The sequence below is a fragment of the Hoplias malabaricus genome, chromosome 2 (genome assembly GCF_029633855.1).
Source record: "Hoplias malabaricus isolate fHopMal1 chromosome 2, fHopMal1.hap1, whole genome shotgun sequence".
Taxonomy (NCBI): Eukaryota; Metazoa; Chordata; class Actinopteri; order Characiformes; family Erythrinidae; genus Hoplias; species Hoplias malabaricus.
The window spans coordinates 56,459,834-56,481,939 of record NC_089801.1 but is presented as its reverse complement, the minus strand read 5'-3'; the positions used below and the strand labels follow the sequence as shown (position 1 = coordinate 56,481,939).

The 22,106-nt window shown below is 40.5% G+C and overlaps 1 protein-coding gene across 1 annotated transcript in view; it reads left to right on the top strand.

Annotated features, from left to right (window-relative positions):
* Positions 1-22,106, top strand: part of LOC136686511 (uncharacterized) — a 66,651-nt gene that overhangs the window by 7,198 nt on the left and 37,347 nt on the right. The window contains exons 10-34 of the mRNA XM_066660334.1: positions 559-624; positions 1,969-2,055; positions 2,154-2,240; positions 2,868-2,954; positions 3,949-4,029; positions 4,326-4,415; positions 4,635-4,697; positions 4,999-5,061; positions 5,702-5,761; positions 6,057-6,140; positions 6,471-6,560; positions 7,118-7,201; positions 8,167-8,229; positions 8,914-9,003; positions 10,146-10,235; positions 15,054-15,143; positions 16,125-16,214; positions 16,748-16,837; positions 17,020-17,082; positions 17,408-17,467; positions 17,701-17,760; positions 17,910-17,987; positions 21,026-21,112; positions 21,551-21,631; positions 21,739-21,807. Of these exons, the coding sequence (XP_066516431.1) occupies positions 559-624; positions 1,969-2,055; positions 2,154-2,240; positions 2,868-2,954; positions 3,949-4,029; positions 4,326-4,415; positions 4,635-4,697; positions 4,999-5,061; positions 5,702-5,761; positions 6,057-6,140; positions 6,471-6,560; positions 7,118-7,201; positions 8,167-8,229; positions 8,914-9,003; positions 10,146-10,235; positions 15,054-15,143; positions 16,125-16,214; positions 16,748-16,837; positions 17,020-17,082; positions 17,408-17,467; positions 17,701-17,760; positions 17,910-17,987; positions 21,026-21,112; positions 21,551-21,631; positions 21,739-21,807 (1,953 nt within the window). The remainder of the gene's footprint in view (positions 1-558; positions 625-1,968; positions 2,056-2,153; positions 2,241-2,867; positions 2,955-3,948; positions 4,030-4,325; positions 4,416-4,634; positions 4,698-4,998; positions 5,062-5,701; positions 5,762-6,056; positions 6,141-6,470; positions 6,561-7,117; positions 7,202-8,166; positions 8,230-8,913; positions 9,004-10,145; positions 10,236-15,053; positions 15,144-16,124; positions 16,215-16,747; positions 16,838-17,019; positions 17,083-17,407; positions 17,468-17,700; positions 17,761-17,909; positions 17,988-21,025; positions 21,113-21,550; positions 21,632-21,738; positions 21,808-22,106) is intronic.

Here is a 22,106-nt window from a genome sequence, read left to right as displayed (position 1 = left end):
CAGGGTTAAGTCTAGTCTTGGACTACACAACTTTTTGAGTTGTGATTTTCCAATGAGAGGAGGATATAGTCCAGGACTAGGCTTAATCCTTGTCTGGGAGACCACACCTAAAGGTTTCAGATTTATGAGCTTTTAAAAATGTCCAGTTTTCCCATGTGTGATACTTCAGATCACCAGAAAGAGCATGATTCCGTTTAATATTGTTTTATACGAATACCACTAATATGCAGATTATTTCAATGTGAATTGGGCCTAATTAGATCATTTTTCCAAGAAAGCATGACATTTTCTGTATTTTCAGTGAATGAATGCTTCATAAACAGCAGAATACTTTCATTCATTTAAATATTTCTGTTAATTTTTCCTCTTTTTCCAAAGCTTTGTGTCCTCTAAAAATCAGAAAATGATAGCAATGAAGATACACTCTGTCTGCTGAGTGTGATGATTCCACAACACACTGAGCAAACCCAAGAGAGTGTTTTTGTGTCTGTCTATATTTCACTAAGGTCAAAGTGACTTTGACTTCCCATGTATGATTGTTCTGTTTCACTGAATTAGAATTACGGAGACAGCTGAAGGAGAAGCTCAAAAACCTGGAGGAAACTAGTGGAATCCCAAAACAAGGTGGGTTTGGTTTAGAAAAACTTTAGGCTGCATTTGTAAACTTGTGTCCTGTGAATCCTGAATGGTTTTAAAGTTTATCCAGCTTTAAAATATCTTTAAATCAGCTTCCAGCTTCTTGTACATGGATTTATTACTGATATACCATAAAAAACAATAGCAATCACCTGGAATACTATCACAACAACCCAGCAACAATTTTGGAACTCCCAATGATCACAAGTACCATTGCAACTGGTTAGAAACACCACAGCAACCACCTGGAATACCATCACAACAACCTGAAAATCACCTTGGAAACCACAGCAAACATGTTGCAAAAGTGCCACATCAACTGATTACTCACACCCTCACATTCACCTGGTAAACAATATCACCAACTTACCAACTACCTTGGAAACCATAGCAACAAATTATTCATTCATTCATTCATCATCTGTAACCGCTTATCCAATTCAGGGTCGCGGTGGGTCCAGAGCCTAACTGGAATCATTGGGCACAAGGCAGGAATACACCCTGGAGGGGGCGCCAGTCCTTCACAGGGCAACACAGACACACACACATTCACGGACACTTTTGAGTCGCCAATCCACCTACCAACGTGTGTTTTTTTTTTGGACTGTGGGAGGAAACTGGAGCACCCGGAGGAAACGCACACGGACACGGGGAGAACACACAAACTCCTCACAGACAGCCACCCGGAGTGGGAATTGAGCCCACAGGTCCCTGGAGCTGTGTGACTGCGACACTACCTATTGCGCCACCCTGCTGCCTAGCAACAAATTAGCAAATCTTCATGCACTGTAGTAACCAGTTAGCAACATCACAGCCAACCATGAAGCAACACCCAAGCAACCACTTTTTAACCACATAGCAACAACCTAGCAACCACCTTGGAAACCTGAACAACTATGCAGCAAAAGCTTAGCAACAACTAAAAGGACCATGGCAACTGCTTAGTCCACCACTAATCAATCACCTAGCAACCACCTTGGAAATCATAATCTCCATTAGCACAAAATGCAAATACCATAGTACCTGATTAGCAATACCCTAGCAACCCCTTTGGAAACAAAAGCAACCATGGAGAAACCAGTTAGCAAAACCCTAGCAACCTCATAGCAACAACTTAGTAACTACTTGGCACACCAAGTGATCCATAGCCAGCACCTACAGGGAACCGCAGCATATTTAATGGTGTTTGGTAATTGTTATCTTATTTTTTTTATTTTTTCACAGTTAACAATTCAGTAACCCCCCCCCCCCCAAATACTGAGCACATGGCCATTAATATTTGACCATCTCAGTCCTGATCATGGTGTGTGTGTGGTATGTGTGTGTTTTCAGTGTCGGATGTGGTGCGACAGCAGGAGGAGTTGTTAATCATGGAGAAGAGACTTTCCAAGCTGCTGAAGAGTCAGGCTGAATACTTTGGTGAAGATCACAGTGATTACTGGCTCTAACACTTCTTCTTCATTTGAACAGTTTTGTTTTATGGTTTACATTTTGTTTTGTGTGTTTGTGTCTGACAGCCTTGGCTGACCGTCTGCAAGACCAAACGATGTTACTCCTTGAGCTGAAAGAGGAGCAGAAAGAGAGAGGGACCAGCAATGAACTCGGTCAGTGAATCTTCACTGTGAAACCTAATGACCACCATACACAGTTAAAACCTCTGGTAACTTAAGCTTTAAAGGTGCAGTCAGGCATTTACTCCTTATATGGACACCTAGTGGCCTAGATGCATCAGAGAATCTGAACCATACCTGGATTTTTTAATAGACGATTTATTAATTAAAAAATGTTTAAACGCTTAGAACTCTGCAAAACTCTGTAGCCTTCTGCTGGACTTTTTTATAATCTCGTCTGCCCCCGTGCGTGTGGGACCCACTACAGAGAAATGTGAATGGTCCTCTAATATGAGCTGCACTTGACATGATCCTGTTCATAAACATTGTTAACTGTTGGGTCTAAAAAGAACAGACTGCACCTTTAAAGTGTAACTCCAAATCCAGACATATTTTAATATGCCACTGATAGTTTCAGAATTCCCCACAGTGCTGTGTCTGAAATGTGTGGGCAGTTTGACATTGATGGGCTGATTTTACAGCAGTGTGATGTTGATATAGAATGATACAGAGTCAGTGTGAAAGGGTTGATTGTTTAAGGTGCAGAGATGTTGATGTTTTTTACACTGTGTATAGTAAGATCTTTAAAGGATGCTCTCTGAACATCCTCCTCTTCCTCAGATCAACAAATAGCGTCAGTGGAGAGGGAGGTGCTGGACATGAAGGAAGCGATGGAGGCTCTGAACATCACACTCTCTCAGAGACCAGGTGAGATGCTTCGTCACTTTAACAAAACATCTCTATGTTTCTACAGACTTTGAAAATCTCTGCTGCAGTTTCCTGAATTTTACAATTTCAGGACGAATGGTCCAATAGTATCCACCCAAAATTACACTGAGAAATGGCTGGCAAGGGAATATCTGTAAGGGAACGGGTAACAGTGTTTTCCCACTTTTTCTTCAGAGAGGGATCGCAATCTCCCAGTTTTTGGAGAAATCTGTGTAAAGAAAGGCCCAGTTCCAGCTGTTTACTGAATGTAAGAAAAGGCTAGAGACAGACGTGACGTGAGAAGTTTGTATTTTATTATAAAAAGTGCAAAGAAAAAATGAGCAAAACAAGCCGAGACCAAGCCCGAGAAATACTCGGAGCCCAGAGGGACTACATCCAGAGACAAAAATAGAAAACCACTGATTTAAAGGGTAAATTAAATCATCTACATCCAGAGATATAATTTGAGAATGAGTATATGTTACATGATTATATCTATGGATGTAGATGATTTAAATACCTGCAACGCGCTGACCTGAAAAAATTAAATACATTCAAAATGTCATTTTTTTTCAGTGTTGGGAAAAATCAGGAAACATATTTAACAGAAAATTTTCTATGAAAATGAATGCCATGTTTCGGTGTTTACTCTGTACGCTGGTTGTCTTTCTCTCAGTGTCTAGGGTCTATTCTTCTCTTTAGTTTCTCAAACACACCCACTGCGGCCCTTCCGCTGATGGCCTTTTAGAGCTGGCTGCATATATTGATACAATATCAATATAGTATTTAAACATTAAAACTAAAATTTCAGAATCATTGTGATGCTGTACCACGGAGAATAAAGCCTCTGTCGTTGCTTTTCCAATCTCAGCACTGCAGAAACTGTACTATGTAACTTTGGTGGAGGGTAGGATCATGTTACATTCAGGTGCTTCACTGAACAATAACTCTCTTACTCTCAGCTCTAACATCTCTGTCCTCACCTCTCTCTCAGCGCTGGAGACGCAGCTGCAGGAAAAGATTAAACTGATGAACGACAAGCTCTTAAGCCTGAAGACAGACCAGCAGGAGCTGGGTGAGTGTCTTAGCTCTCAGCGTTTACAGCAAGAAGGGATTTAAGGCCTGATTATTTAAAAAAACAAAGGGTGGTGTCTGTGTGTTCCTCCTGTCACACGAACATGGCGCTGTAGGACACTGAGTGAACACAGAGGTTTTCTAAATTCTCTCTAAAAGCTGGAGGTCTGTGGAGACTCCGTGGTCTCTGTTCTCGTGTGGACGAGAAAAACTGACCTTTTCTAAGACACTGACGTCACACAGCAATTTTCGTAACTATTCATAAACTTATGTCCCTGTGTTTTTCATTATTTGCAGTGTACCGGATCCTGAAACTTCAGTATGAGTTGCAGCAGAGGAAGATTCTCGCTCAGACACAGAAGGAAGTGGCAGAAATTCAAATCATAGGTGAATTTATTTATAAACACAGCATCTGGGGATTGTTTTTAATCACGGTCCGCTATTAACAACACACATGTTCTTGTTTGCACCCAATGATGACATGTAGACACTTACAGAAGATAAAACATGATGGAAATCCATTAGCCATCTGTATTTGATTAATTTATAAAAAATTAAAATAAATATACTTATTTAACATTTAAACTTAAATATATGTTTTCTCAGATCTTGAGAACAGGCTGGGGTTGAAACAGGAGCTGATTGGAGATCTTCAGTTTAAGAACCGACGTAAGAACAAACTCAGAACTCTCAGACGTGAAGCTCCAGAACCTGAGTGTCTTCTTCTATTTTATTTCAGTTTTCTTTATAAATGTGATCAACAGCAGCTGGAACTGCTTTAAAGAAGCAGTCACTAAGTTTTTCCTAAAAGAAAATGATAAAATATGTATTAATTAAAGGAACTTCTCTGTCGTATCTGAATGAACTGGGTTCTGCTCCATAGAGCGGGTCCACACACCTGTACAGAAGCTCAGCCACAAGGTGTCAGTGTAACTAAAATCATTCATATTGAGACTGTTATTCTATCCAGGTTTGGAGAGACAAATCTTGGAACTAAAGACAGACTGTGACAACCTCTCCGTGGCTTTCAATGGTGAGAGTGCCTCATCGAGCAGTGTAATATCTAGAACCTTTTAGTCAGAATATGGCCTATGTTCTCCAGGTTCCCTGTAGCTGTTTGTACAGTTTATACTAGTGATAATTAATTATATTCATATTATGTATAAACAATGTTCTGTGTTACATACAAAACCTTTGATGATAATAATAATAATAATAACAATAGGATGCAGGTCAAAGTGCTTCACAGCACAGAGATTAAAAAGAGAATAACAAGTAAACAAGTGATAAAAAATTCTATACAGTGAAAAAGCATACATAAAATAAAAATAAAACCTCACAGTATCATATTAGCAGTAATAGAGAAAAAAGAATAGCACTTAAATTTAAGGGAACAAGAACTTTATACTATATAAAAAAGGATATATCATAGATTAAAAGAATCATCTGGTTAATTATACGCTTGATTATACAGAAATGTTGTAAGTAGTTTTTTAAAAATGTCCAGTTACTGCCTTCTATTTTGCAAATATACAGCAGCTTTTGAGAATTTGTATATGGAATTATATATTTAATTCTCATTAATCCTGTTTAAACAACACATGTAGAGGATTATAATGTGTTTAAATACAGAGAAGATTCAAATAATCAGCCTCCTTTATCTTTTCTTTCAGAGATATCAGATAAAATGGAAAATATTATTAAAACTCTGCCAGATGTGAACATTCAGAACGGTGAGTGAAGAACCTTTCTCTGCCGTCACGTTACACAGTAAAACACACCTGTGGTCAATCAGTGGGGGGCTTCATTCCCATATAAGGAGTTCTGGTGTGAACTGGATGTCCATATAAGGTCTTATAAAGACAAAATGATTCCATTTTCCCCTCCAATGTCCCTCAGTTCTCAGAATTATGACGCATTCCAGAGTCAGTGGTGATTCATAACAGCATTAGCTTGTAGCATGTAGCATTATTGATATTGTTGTCATTGTTTATTTAGCATAAATTTGTCCTCCCTTGTCCCCCACAGTTATGGACATCATGTTACTCACCATCAACATAGAAAACATTAAAACCAGACTCAGAACAGAGACGTCTCAGTCCAAGATCAAAGGTGAGTAATTCCAGATGTTTTTACTCGTCCAGATGTTTGTGAACGCCCCTCTACACTGACTGAGTTTAGGTGCTGTGAACTGCACCCACTGTCCACACAATGTGTATCATTGCCTATAGAGATACAAATGAATTCAGATACTCTGGAGCAGCTGCACATGAGCCTATGTTCTCCATGTGCAATGCCAAGTGTGGGCCAGAGGGGTCTTAAGCACCCAGCACTGGGCTGTGGAGCAAGCGGAACTGTGTAATTTAACTCTGGTATGAGTTGGAGTGCTAGAGTGCTGGAGTGTTAATTAATGTGTGTGTGTGTGTGTGTGTGTTTCATCAGAACTGGAGAAAGAACTTCAGGACAAGATCAATCAACTCACCTCAAAGAGGAATGACCTGCAGATCAGTGACACACAAAATTCTGAGAGAAGTAACACACACACAAACACACACACACTACAACATCACACTGTTTAAATACACACTGATTACACTGAACTCATTACGGCATATAAAAACCATTTAAATATTTAACTGTTACCTCTTAATTACTATTGTACCTCAATAACATTTTTAGATTTTTTTTTCGTAAATTCACAAATATACTTAAAAAACATGTTTACGTTTTGTATTAAATATATTAATGTTATTAAGTACAGATTTAATTAGTCAAAATAAAGCTTATTTTTCGTATTTGTACAGAATTCTGTACTGTAATTAAACACTGTTCTAAATATCATTCACAAAACATCAGTCTTTACCACATACTTTAAAACGATTTAAAGTACATCTACTAAACCACTGAATACAGAACAATCCTTACATAATTTTGTTGCATTCGTATTTAATTACATTTTAAGTATTTGTACTGCATTCATGTTGAGCAAATTAAATGTAATTTTAAAATAAAATACTAAAGAAATTTAATTAAACATCCACTCACTCACTCTTACTATAAAAAAGACTAAAAGAAGTTTGTTGTCGCAGTTCTGAAGATCTTGGATAAGATGGAAGAGATCCAGACGCTACAGAGAACGGTGGAGAGTTTCGAGGGTTTGGACAAAATCAGCAGTGAGTGTCTTTACAGCTTCACTGACCTCTATGTTGTAATTTTTTTTTTTAAGAAATGAGAAACACTTCTCTTTTTTTTACTTATTTCAAATGTATTTGATATATAGTGTTTAAAAACCGAGTTTGTACTGAATCAAACTATTGTAAAAACACTAGAGAGTATTGTGGTGGAGAAAATAAAAACAAATATTAAGAATTGAAATCCAACAGAGCATTTGCAATCAGAAAGTAGTTTATTAACATTAAGGTGGTAAACACACAATAGCACAGAGTACTATGTGAATGAGGACAAAGAAGATGTTTTCACAGAAAGTTTATAAAGAAAGTTTATACGTCATAAGCATAAGATAATCACTCTAAATTTCTGCAAGCTTAGTTTCCTTAGAAACATCTCAGTTTGACATACAAGCTGAGGGACAAAATGTTTTATTCTGATAAAGCACTGACCTTGAACTAACCCATGTCATTTTGCTCAGTGCTGTATGAAGCTACAATATTCCACATATGCTCTAAAATAAGAAGCTCGAGCGTCGATGTGAAAAGTGCGGTGTGAAAAGAGTGGTGTGGTGCGGAGAGGAGAGAAGAGAAAGGACAGTCAGGGGAGTCTGTTAAAAGCCTACGGTTGTGGAGTCAGTCCGGGGCTCTGGGGGGCACTGTGTCGTATGTATGTGTGTATAAACCAGCTAAAACCTCATAGTTTATTTTCCCACCGCCCTTTTGCTCATTTGTGCCTTTGTGATATTATAACTTTTCCACCTCGTCCAAGTGAAGAACTCTTTTAACTAAATTTGGGTGTTATTTTCTAATTTTTCAATTCAGGTTTTTTATTAACATTTTAATAATTTGCAAAAAAATTTGTGGATGGTAACCAGTGAAAACTGTACAGAATCACTACACATCCAGTCCACTAGGTGTCAGTGTAATTCTGACCGCTGAGTCTGAGTGTGGTCTCATTTGTGTTGAAGGTTCACAGAAGGAGCTCATGGAGCTGATCAGCAAACTGGACGAGACAAATCCTGTTAAACTGGGTACGCTCTGCTCTTTAGAGCCTGCTGTTCACTTTATTAACTCTTCGGTCTCAGGTCTGGAATGTTGGGACTGTTATCTCTCATAGGTGTGAACAGTAGATTCAAGATTTCAGTCCTGTACCATTTCTGAACTGTTAAGACTGTTGAAATTTTAATAAAAACAAAGAAAAAGACTGAGAAAACATGAAGAATTGCCTGACAAAACTCATATTAAAAATAATATTTAGGAGGAAATTCTATTAAAATTAATGTTTGCAGTGCATTTATTAAAAAAAATAATTCTGAAATTCTTTTTTGAAACTATTTTCCAGAATACCATTGTAATATATTGGATATTCATTCATTGTCTGTAACTGTTTATCCTGTTTTAAAAAATTAAATAAGTTTTTATTGAAGTTAATATTCAGAATAAAATACCAAACAGTGAATATAATAAAATCATATCTTATATCCCAATTTCAGAATGGAATTACAGCATTAAAAAAATAATAATAATAATAATGAAAGGTTCAAATATTAAATAAAACCTAAACAAAATGCATTGTTGCCGTATAGGATTTAGATCAAAATTTAAAAAACCTTTATTGCACATTGCTAATCCATAAATGACTTACAGTGTTGTTTTTAATATTGAATTTTTATTTTAAAGTTTGTGTTGTTTATTAATCCCCTGTGTTTCCTCAGTGCTGAAGCACATGGTGAAGCTGTTGGAAATGAACTGGTTAAAAAATCTCATCACCTCCATCACACAGCAAACCGAGTCACAGGTCTTAGGTGTGTGTTCATGTCCTGTTCTCTCTCTCTCTCACACACACACACACACACACACCGTACAGTAATCTCTAAAGTGCAGATTGTTAGGACTAAACCCTGTGTAAACACAGGCTCCTGGGGTTCATCTTCTTCAGGAGCTCCACAGTGATGTTGTTTCCATAGAGATGGGCCATGATCACTTAGCACTACTCTGGTGATTTTAGTCTCATCCGGATGCACACCTGTGTGTATCTCCAAACTCAGCTCTTTCATCCAGATGCACACCTCTGTGCATGTCACCAAACTCCCTGATACTCTTTTTGCACACTGAAAACACATGATATATATTATTAACAATATTTTGAGACTGCCATATATGCTATATATACTGCTTTACAGACACAAGGAGGTGGTCATAATGTTATGTTTGATTGGTATATATGACTGCCTCCTTGTTTCTCTAGTTACAGTGCATTCTCTCAGCTCCACTGTCCACAGGAGCACTGTGTAGTCCATTTATTGCTCTGTATACTTCGTTCGCTCCCTTTCACTGGTGTGGGTGAATCAGACACAGCAGTGCTGCTGGAGTTTTTAAACCCCTCAGTGTCACTGCTGGACTGAGAATAGTCCACCGACCAAAAACATCCAGCAGACAGTGTCCTATGTCACTGATGAAGGACTAGAGGATGACTGACACACACTGTGCAGCGACATATGAGCTACTGTCTCTGACTTTACATCTACAAGGTGGACCAACGAGGGAGGAGTGTCTCACAGAGTGGACAGTGAGTGGACACAGGGTTTAAAAAGTCCAGCAACACTGCTGTGTCTGATCCACTCGCACCAGCACAACACAAACTAACACACCACCACCACATCAGTGTCACTGCAACGCTTAGAAGATCCACCACCACATCACACCTGCTCTGTGGTGGTCCTGAGCGCTGAAGAACAGGGGAGAAAGGGGGTAACAATGTAAGCAGAGCAACAGATGGACAACATTGTGTGATTATAGAACTACAGTGGGACTGGAGTGGAGACAGTGGAGCTGAGATAATGGACATCGATCCCTGTGTGTGTGTGTGTGTGTGTGTGTGTGTGTGTGTGTGCGTGTGTGTGTGTACACATTTGTATATATAGTTAGTAATTCTGATCTGTTACAGTGATAGTGAAGCAGGTGCAGGAGAAGGAAGAACTTTTAAAAAGAAAAACAGCAGAGCTGACTGAGAGAGAGGGTGATGTCCAACAACTATGTGAGTGAAAACACTTGTATATAAACAGTTTATTATTAAAACACTTTATTATAATCATTATATGTAAATCACTATAAATAATTAATGGTGGACACATTTCAGTTCAAGTTTAAAAGGCTTTACTGTCATTCCAGCCACATGCATTTACACAGTGGAAAGAGACAAAATTCCTCCAGGATCAGGGTGGAACACACCATACGAGGAGACACTCTGTCACGCCCTGGTCCTGTCCTATCTGTTTTTCCCACCATTTGCTTATTTAGCACATGGTGGGATAAACAGACAGGACAGGACATGGACTTGACATAGTAAAAACAGGGACAGTCCACAGAGGACAGACAGTGTGGATCTAACTCTTAACCAGTGCCCAGTGTTGAGAAATTAAGAGTGCAGTTGTGTGTAGAATGATGTAAGATGCTATAATATAATAATCACGTGTTACAAGAGTACAGTCACTGGTAGGACCCAGAGCAGTAACAGGTTACAATGTTTAATATGATTCTCTAGCAGCAGGTACTGTAGGAGCAGGATGGGGAATAAATAAATGTGCAAAGGTGCTAGAAGTAATGGAGTATCAGGAGATGTAATGTGTACAGCGTCAAATGGACTTCTCCAAAATGCTGTTGTCTTTGCGGATGCAGCACATTGTGTAAATGTTTGTCAGCTGTCCTCACTATTCTCTGGAGGGCCTTGTGGTCAGAGACAGTGCAGTTCCCAAAGCAGGCAGTGACGCAGCTGCCAGGGGGTGCTCTAGAGTCCCTCTGTAGAAAGTGTTGAGTTTGGTAGGTGGGAGCTGGGCCTTCCTAAGTTTCTGGAGAAAGTAGAGACACCACTGGGCTTTATTGGCTGTGGAGCTAGTGTTCCCAGCCCAGCTAAGGTTCTCCTCATAATTAAACGACAAGGAACTCAGCACTTGTAAGGATTTCCAACGATGTTTTTTCTATGTTTTTTTATGTTTTTTATGTTTTATTTTATATTTTATATCATAGAAATGAACAACTAGTGTGCATTAATAGTGCAATTGTAAAAATAGTTCTATATTTGTGCTTATATTTATTTGTAAATATTGCACAAACACTTAAATATTAACTTAAATTACATTAGCATTTATTTCCATACATGTATTTAAAAGTGTGTTTTTGTATTCAAAGACTCACAAAATTGTGTGAGTTGGTGTTGGAATATATACTTAATTACAACCTTTCTCAACAGAGAACACACACTTCAGCGCACAGTTGCTGTATATGCATTTAAAATATCAGGGGTCAATTAAATGTCACTTTTTATCCATCCATCCATTATCCACTGCTTATCTGAGTCCGGGTCGCGGGGGAAGCAGTCGGAGCAATGAAACCCAGACCTCCCTCTCCCCAGCCACCGACTCCAGCTCCTCCGGGGTTATACCCAGGCATTCCCAGGCCAGTCGAGACATGTAGTCTCTCCAGCGTGTTCTTGGTCTGCCCCGGGGCCTCCTCCCCGTTGGACATGCCTGGAACACCTCTCCAGGAAGGCGTCCAGGAGGCATCCGAACCAGATGCCCGAACCACCTCAACTGGCTCCGCTCGACGTGGAGGAGCAGCGGCTCCACTCCGAGTCGCTCCCTGATGTCCGAGCTCCTAACCCTGTCTCTAAGGGAGAGTCCAGACATCCTGCGGAGAAAATTCATTTCAGCCGCTTGTACCCGCGATCTCGTTCTTTCAGTCACTAACCAAAGCTCGTGACCATAGGTGAGGGTTGGGACGTAGATTGAACGGTAAATCGAGAGCTTTGCTTTTCTGCTCAGCTCTCTCTTCACCACAACGGACCGGTACAGAGCCCGCATTACTGCTGACGCTCCGACGCACCGATCCGCCTGTCAATCTCACGCTCCATCATTCCCTCACTCGTGAATAAGACTTCGAGGTATTTAAACTCCTCCACTTGAGGCAGGATCTCACTTCCAACCTGGAGAGAGCACTCCACCCTTTTCCGACTGAGTACCATGGACTCTGACTTGGAGGTGCTGATCCTCATCCCTACCGCTTCACACTCGGCTGCAAACTGGTCCAGCAAGAGGAGGTCTCGGCTCGATGAAGCCAACAAGACCACGGTGGCACGGTGGCTTGGTGGTCAGCACGTTCGCCTCCCAGCGCTGGGATCTTGGGTTCAAGTCCCATCTGGGTGGAGTTTCTCCCCATGTCTGCGTGGGTTTCCTCCGGGGGCTCCGGTTTCCTCCCACAGTCCAAAAACATGGAGGGTAGGTGAATTGGCTTCTCTAATAACTGTCCTGGTGTGTGAATGAATGTCTGTATGTGTGAGCCCAGATATGGATTGGCGCTCTGTCCTGGGTTAAACCCTAGTGCCCGATGCAGTCCAACTCAGTCCAACTGACGGAGTCCAACTCCGACTGCGACTGCCAGCCATACGAACCAGAGTCCTGCTCTGTTTGTACAGGGACTGGATAGCTCGTAACAAGGTTACGTAACAACTCCCTGAGCACCCCTCACAGAATACCCCGAGGGACACGGTCGAATGCCTTCTCCAGATCCACAAAACACATGTAGACTGGTTGAGCAAACTCCCATGCACCCTCCAGGATCCTAGCGAGGGTAAAGAGCTGGTCCTGTGTTCCACGACCGGGGCGGAATCCGCATTGTTCCTCCTGGATCCGAGGTTCAACTATCAGTTGGACTCTCTTCTCCAGTACCCCCTCATAGACCTTACCGGGGAGGCTGAGGAGTGTGATCCCCCTATAGTTGGAACACGCCCTCCGATCCCCCTTTTTAAAAAGGGGAACCACCACCCCAGTCTGCCAGTCCAGAGGCACTGCCCCCGATGTCCACGCGATGTTGCAAAGACGTGTCAACCAGGACAGCCCCACAACATCCAGAGCCTTGAGGAACCCGGGGTGAACCTCATCCACCCCCGGGGCCCTACCGCCAAGGAGTTTCCCTTCCACCTTGGCCACTTCAGCCCCAGTGATAGACGACCCCCCCGGGGTCCCCAAGTTCTGCTACCTCTGTGGAAGACGTGCTGGTGGGATTAAGAAGATTATTGAATTATTCCTTCCACCGTCTGGTGACGTCCCCAGTCGAGGTCAACAGTTCCCCACCCCCACCATATACAGTGTTGGTGGAAAACTGCTTTCCCCTCCTGAGTCGCCTGACGGTTTGCCAGAAACTTCTCGGAGCTGACAGAAAGTCGTTTTCCATGTTCTCACCGAACTCCTCCCACACTCGAGTTTTGCCTCAGCGACTGCCGAGGCCACGAGCCGTTTGGCTCCTCGGTACCTGTCGGCTGCCTCCGGAGTCCCCTGAGCCAACCAGGTTTGATAGGACTCTTTCTTCAGCTTGACAGCCCCCCTCACCCGGGGTGTCCACAACCGAGTGCGGGGATTGCCACCCCGACAGGCACCAACAACCTTGCAGCCACAGCTCCGTTCAGCCGCCTCAACAATGGAGGTCCGGAACATGGCCCACTTGGACTCAATGTCAGCCTCCCCCGGGGTGCAGTCGAAGCTCTGCCGGATGTGGGAGTTGAAGATCTTTCTGACAGGTTCCTCTGCCAAACATTCCCAGCAAACCCTCAGCACACGTTTGGGCCTGCCAGGTCTGTCCGGCGTCCTCCCCCGCCATCTGATCCAACTCACCACAAGGTGGTGATCAGTTGACAGCTCAGCGCCTCTCTTCACCCGAGTGTCCAGAACATATGGCCGCAGGTCAGATGATACGACTATAAAGTCGATCATCGAAATGCGGCCTAGGGTATCCTGATGCCAGGTGTACTTGTGGACACCCTTATGCTCGAACATGGTGTTCATAACGGACAGACTGTGACGGGCACAGAAATCCAATAACTGAACACCACTCGGGTTCAGATCAGCGGGGCCGTTCCTCTAAATCACGCCCCTCCAGGTCTCACTGTCATTACCCACGTGAGCGTTGAAGTCCCCCAGCAGAACAATGGAGTCCCCAGAATGAGTGTTCTCCAGCACTCCCTCTAGGGTCCCCAAGAAGGCATGGTACTCTGAACTGCTGTTCGGTGCATAAGCACAAACAACAGTTAGAGCCCTTTCCCCAACCCGAAGGCGCAGGGAAACGTACCCCAATGTACAGGCGCTAAGCTGGGGGGCTATGAGTAAGCCCACACCTGCCTTACGCCTCTCACCCTGGGCAACTCCAGAGTGAAAGAGCATCCAGCCTCTCTCAAGGAGATTGGTTCCAGAGCCCATACTGTGTGTCGAGGTGAGCCCAACTATATCTAGCCGATACCTCTCAACCTCGCGCACCAGCTCAGGCTCTTTTCCCACCAGAGAGGTTACGTTCCATGTTCCAAAAGCCAGTTTCAGTAACCGAAGATCAGAACGCCAGGGCCCCCGACCCCGACCGCCACACGATCCACAATGCACCAGACCCGGATTACTACCTCTCCCACAGGTGGTGGGCCCATGGGAGAGTGGACCCATGTATCTTTTTCGGGCTAAGCCCGGCTGGACCCCATAGGTGAAAGTCTGGCCACCAGGCGCTCGCCAAGGAGCCCCTCCCCAAGGCCTGGCTCCAGGGTGAGGCCCCAGTAACCCTGCTCCGGGCAAGGGAGGCTGTGTCCACGATCTTATCTTTTTCATCCGTGTCTTTATGGATCACTCTTTGTCTGGCCCATCACCTAGTACCAATTTGCCTTGGGAGACCCTACCAGGGGCTATTGCCCCCGACAACATAGCTCCTAGGCTCACGCAAGCACGCAAACCCCTCCACCACGTTAAGGTGGTGATCCAAGGAGGAGGTCACTTTTTATGATTTACTTTATTCCTGATGAGAAATAAAAGTCCTTTTTTTGCAGCGAGAGAGATCCTGGTTCTGAAGGAAGAAGTGAAGCAGCTGAAGGAGCAGATAAACAGCATGCGGCAGTCCTTCGCCAATCAGCTCAAAGGTGACAAACTGCAGGAGTTTATTAAAGATTACAAAATGTTAATAAACATCCTCTTCATTTCAGCAGTACACTATCAATAGCACAATCAATCAATCAATCAATTAATATGAATCAGTTTCTACTGAAGGTTTTAGTTCCTGTATAATTCAGTTACTTTCAGCTCAGTGATGGTTATTTTTACATTTTTTTAACAAATTTGATGATATCTCAGGAATACTTCGTAATGAAAGTAATGAACAGATTAAGTTACATTTTTTGATTGATGTGTAAAGCATTTCGTTAACAACACTGAATGAAAAAAGAACACTTTGAAGTTACCTAATTTTTATTTGCCAAAGATTATTTAAAAAATTATTAATTCAACTACATCCAGAGATATAATCTGAGAATGAGTACGTGTTACACAGATTGTATCTCTGTTTAATGCAAAAAAGTGTGTTTATTATGAATTCAGTGTTTGTAAATGTTCAAAGATGTTTGTAAAAAAATAAATAATGACCATCTCTGAACTAAAGTAACTGAATTATTAGTAACTGAAGTAATTTAATTTTTCAGAAACTAATATGAATCTTTCAGTAGAAACATCATTTTTATTCATTGATGATTGATTAGTTGATTGATACTAATAATATAATTGCTATATGTAATGTGTAATATCGTTGCTGTTCAATTAAAACAATAACTTCACAGGAGAAGGAAAAACTTTAGCTTTCAATTTTGGAGCGTTTCTAATGGTCCATTAATCATGAAATTTTCACACAGTGTGAAGGACAGCGGCTGTGTTTAAATGAAGCAGTAAACTACACATTCACAAAAGTGGAGATACAGCTATGATAATTGGACAGCTACGATATGTTTATGTTTATTTGAGAATAGTTTGTGAACAAACACAGAATGAATGAAGTAATTGATCACAGGACGTGTGACTGAGTGTGTGAAATGTGATTTTGTGATATTAATTGGTGTAAATTTTAATGTCAGTGGTGAAGGTGAAGCTGCGTGAGACGGAGGTGGAGCTGGAGACGTTAATAAAAGCCTTAAACCAGAAGAATGAGGAATTAGCCACGAAGGGTGAGACCTTCAAAACGTAAACGTGATCGACCATAATTTATCTTAAAGTTTAAGATTTGTTCAAATATAATATTTAATACAACATAGACAGAGGCTTCTCTCCCAGACAGAAATTAAAATAGAACAAATTAAATGAGATAAGATTACATTATATTAGGTTAAATTATATTTACATTAGATTACATTAGATTATCTTACATTACGTTACATAAGATTAAATTAAATTATCTTACATTACATTACATTAGATTATCTTAAATTGCATTACATTAGTTTAGATTACATTATGTAACATTATATTAGGTTAGATTACATTAGATTATCTTAAATTACATTAGATTAAATTATATTAGATTAGATTAGAAGAGTGCATATATAGGATGTGCATATTGTGAGAGCAGATGTAAAAGAAAAATTAAAGTATGCAAAGTGAAAAATAACAGGTTTATTGAGCCTCCGTAGGATGTAAAGAATGTAAAAAAAGTAAAAAGGAAACTTTAATAAAGACATCCAAACATTTATGTTTTTTACAGTGAATAAAATCACAGAACTCATGGAAGAACTGCGAAGAATTAAACAAGAAGCACTGAAAAAACACCAGGAGACTGCTGGGAAAATTATAGGTAATTCATCTGTTAAGTAATTAATTCATTCATATGTTTGTTCATCTGTTGGATCAGTGATTTACTGATTCAGTCGTCCATATGTTCATTCATCAGTTCATCCATACCCCATTCATTCCTTCATTTATTCACTTGTGTGTCTCTTCCTTAATTACTTTGGTAACAGACTCTTCCTGTTTCAGATCTGGAGGAGCGAATACGGCAGAGTGAGGAGGACAAGTTAAAAGTGAAAGTGGAGAACAGAAGTGAGAGAAAGTTTAGAGTTAATGAGACTTTATTATAGATTATAGATCTATTATTATAGAGACTTAGATTATATTAATGAGTTTATAGTTTAATGGGATTGTGTTTATGGAGATTATATTAATGAGTTTATAGTTCAATGAGACATGTTTATGGAGGTTAAATTAATGATTTTATAGTTTAATGAGACTGTGTTTATGGAGGTTATATTAATGAGTTTATAGTGTAATGAGACTGTGTTTATGGAGGTTATATTAATGAGTTTGTACTTGAATGATACGTGTTTATGGACATGTAAATAATGAATGTTGGGTGTGTCTGGGTCAGAACTGCAGTTAGACCTGGAGGAGGCCAAAAAGTGCTCTGAGGTCCAGGAGTCTTACAAGGGTGAGATACAGCTTCATCACAAACACCTTCCTAAGCAACACTCAGTTTATTCAGGTTATTTTTATTAAGTGTCATGTGGGAACTTTACCTGAGACTCAGTAGCCAATCAGAATGGAGTTTGTTTACATAGACACATTACGTTTGATAATAAGGTATAAAGAGAGGCTGATATATTACAACACACCTATGTTTTTGTCTCGGTGTTTGTGTGTGTGTGTGTGTGTGTGTAATAGAGCTCCAGGCAAAGTTTAAGAGGGAAGTTTCTCAGCTGAATAACAGCTTTGCTCGTCAAAGTGAGTAATTGTTTTAGCTTTAAAACCAGCCTTTACTTTTTCTTTGTTCTCCGTTATCATTATTATTAGTGTTAGCTCCTTGCCGTCCTATTGTCAGCTTCACGCATTCTAGCTGGTTTATTTTTTGTTTGTTTGTTTCTTTTCTTCAGTTCTGGTCATCCAGACTATGTCTGAAGAGGTGGAGGCTCTTCAAAGAAAACTCAGCACATCAGAAGGAAACACTGACGGTCAGAAACATGTTCACACTGCAGGAAAACCGGGATACGTGTCCTAAATCTTTATTATACAAACAGTCCACATTGTATATCATGTTTTCTAAGTCAGATAAGTTACATAATGTATCCACATTTCATATATATTTTTTCCTAAATCTGACATTTTAGGTATATAATTCATATTGTGAAACAGATCTGTATCCTTAATCTAATTTAATACACTGAATGTCCACATTATAAGATTTGTTTCTTAAATCCAGTTCATTGGATCTAGAGTCTACACCGCAATTCAGATCTGATTCCTAAATCTGAACTTTAGAACAAATGCTTATCATAATTGTTCTAAATCTGATTCATTAGACTGATTGTTGTCAGGACTGGGCGGATTGATGGAGGAGGACGCACTTGCAATAACACTTTACACATTCATTCATTCATTATCTGTAAGCGCTTATCCAATTCAGGGTCGAGGTGGGTCCAGAGCCTACCTGGAATCATTGGGCACAAGGCGGGAATACACCCTGGAGGGGGTCCTTCACAGGGCAACACAGACACACACACACACACACACACGGACACTTTTGAGTCGCCAATCCACCTACCCACGCGGACACGGGGAGAACACACCAACTCCTCACAGACAGTCACCCGGAGCGAGAATCAAACCCACAACCTCCAGGCCCCTGGAGCTGTGTGACTACGACACTACCTGCTTCGCCACCCTGCCGTCCCACACTTTATACAATACAATTTTATTTATACAAATGATAACAAAACAAAGACAGACTTGGATAACATGACAGTATACTTAGACAAAGAAAGACTTGGACAGAATGGCTTGGACAGAGAGGCCTGGACAGATAGAGAGGGAACTGGACAGAGAAACCTAGACAGAGAGAGCTAAACAGACAGAGAGAGCTAAAGAGACTAACCTGGACAAAGAGCGCTAAACAGAGACCTAAACAGTGAGAGCTTAAACAGAGACCTAGACATGGAGAGACAAATATAGAGAAACCTAAACTGAGTAAAGACACAGACTTGATACAAGAGATACATAGACTGACTTGAAGGGAATGAGGGACAGAAAAGACAAACAGACTAGAGACAAACAAGCAAATGAGGAATGTCCAACAAAGTGGCACTAAGACAAGGGAACTTAAATACACACCACAGACAAGGAACACCTGGGACAGATAACAAGGGGGCAGGATTACCAAACTCTGACGAGGAGGTAGAACTAAGGTGGGACTAGGGCAAAGACATGAACCATAATAAACAGAGCTATGTGCTAGAGCACATGGCCAGGAAAAGACATGACAGGACCAGGGCGTGACAATTATCCACACTGCAAATTAGATTTTTTTAAATCTGGTTTTATAACTCAAGCATCAACAATGCAAATCTGGTCTGATTCCTAAATTTGATTTATAAGACCATGTCCATATTGCAAAAATACAATTTGGTAGACTCTACAAGTCATATTTATTAGATTGTGTGTCCATACTCCAATTTGGATCTCGTTTTAAAAACTGATTAGACCAAGTGGACAAATTGCAAATTGAATTCTTTTAAAAACTCAGGAACCTGTTCACATTGCAAATGTTATTTGTTAGAATTTTAGACCAAATGTCCATATACATTATCAAATGTGTTTCCTAAATCTAATGTATTAGACCAAGTGTACACATTGCAAAATATCTGTTTTTAAACCTGATTTATTATACTGAGCAGACATGTTTCAAATCTAATATTGTCTTAAATATGGTATTTTAAATCGAGCATCCAACATGGCCAACTGAATCTCTTGTATAAATACAATGTTTTAAACTGTATATATTTTTCTTAAATTTGAATTATTAGACTGCATTGTATATATAATATTTTTCCACCATCTGATTCAGTACACAGCTTTGACAGTGCAAATTAAATCTGTATCCTGAGTTGAAAGGATTTGTCCACATTGTAAATAAATCCTTCAGTTATTATAATCATACACGGGATAAGATGTAAAATATCCTATGCCAGTCCATTAGAGCTTCATAGGGCCCACCCCACTCTCTTCTGACGTGCAGCCACAAAAGGTCTGTTAATACGACTTGCCTCCATCACCCACAGCTCTTGCCAAATGACCCTCTGCTTCTATAGATTCTCCCACCGAAGCAACTGGCCATGTTTTGCCTTTGATGCTGATGTTGCGCACCATGCAAATAATAGTCATCATCTGCCTTCTCGTTGGCGATGTGGAATTACCAATTGCTTCCCACGAATCATCTGACACAAGGACTGCTTTTCCTAATTGTACTTGGCCAATCACATCACTGAGCTCCTAGCTACCGGCACGGTCACTTTCAGATTCCACTTCCTCCCTGCTTTTGTGACTGACGCTGCTGCTTTTACCACTACATCTTTTGATCCTGACAAAATCATTTCATGACTCACCTTTGAGTCCATGGCACCCCTAGCCACTTACTTATGGCCTTGTTCATAACCCTTTCTATCCTTTCAAATTTTGATTGATTCATTAGATAGACTGTCAATGTTCAAGATCAGATCTGTTCCTTAAGTCTAAGTTTATTAGGCAGAGTGTCCACATTGTCCACATTATAAGACAGCCTCAACACTGCAAATTAGATGTGTTTTTAAATTGGATTTATTAGGCCATGTAACCACAATGTGAAATCGGATATATTACGTTCAGTGACCATAAATCTGATTTGTATGGTCCTTATAGACATTGACCATTGATGTGAGGGCAGGAAGACCAGAATCTCCACTCCTTAACAATAACCATCCAAACAGACTGTTGACATGGATTACCATTAATCGGATATAAATTATCCAATTTGAAGCTACCTTTAAATATAGCTTGAATCCATTCAGAAAAAGTCAGATATTATGAAATCCCTTTCATTCATCTCATTGAGAGGTCCAGTTTAGAAGAGAAATTCAATAAATGGGCACAGGTTGATAAAAGAAGCCTCATACAATATTCAAAGTTGTATAATAATAATAATAATAATAATAATAATAGTAATAATTGTTTTATTTAGTATTGGAGGAACAGCTGAGGAACAAGACAGCAGATCTGGAGAAGGTGAAGAAGGAACTGAGGCTATCCAGAGCAGATTCTGCTGAACGTCAGTACACAGATATTTGTTTGTATTTTAAACACTCAGTAGATACACTGTTCAAAAATTCCCACTAGTTTTGTATTTGTTTACGTATAAGTAGTGACTGCATAACAACAACCTAGCAACCACATAAAAAACAACAGGAACCACATAAACCACACTTTGCATCTGCATTTTAGCATAGTATCCACCTGATATACTGTATACAACATTATAATAAACACCTTTGGAAGTCGTAGTAGCATGACAACAATGCCATAGCAACCACAGGGAACACTTCCAACCTGTTGGAACCTGCAGTCACTGCATTCATCTTTTCCTGCTTGTGTATTTTGAATATTCAGGTGAATATAGACGTAAATCAAAAAAGATAAACAAACACTGAAATAGTAATAAATAATCACAGACTATTAGCCGTTAATAAACAGTATGTCTGTGCTTCAGTTCTGAAGCTGCTGGAGTCCATGAGAAAACTCTCCAAACAAAAGGACCAGAGCATCTCTGAGTACCTGGCTGAGATTGACAGTGAGTTATTCATGTTAATCACAGGTTTATAAGCTGTAAATAGGGTCTGTTCATGTTAATTACCTCTGAGCACTGCAGCTAAAGCTGAGGACTGTGTGTGAACTCAGGGCTGGAGAAGGAGACTGAAGGTCTGATGGACAAACTGGGGAAGAGAGGAGACGAGAAATCTCAGCTCAGTGAGTCCCACAAACTAACTTTAATTTCAGGTCCAAGAAAGACAAATCTGGAGTCTAGAACCTGGGTCTGATCTAGAACCTTCACCTGAATCTGCACCCTCTCTCAATGTGCTTTTCCTGAGTTAAAAGTTCCATGTTATTGCTTTTGAGGAAGAATTGTGAAGTTCTGTCTGAATTCTGTCCCTCAGTCTGACTCTAGAACTGTCTGAATCTAGTCCCTCAGTCTTACTTTAGAACCACTATCTGTATTCTGTCCCTTAGTCTTACTCTAGATCTATTGTCCTAATCTATTCCCTCAG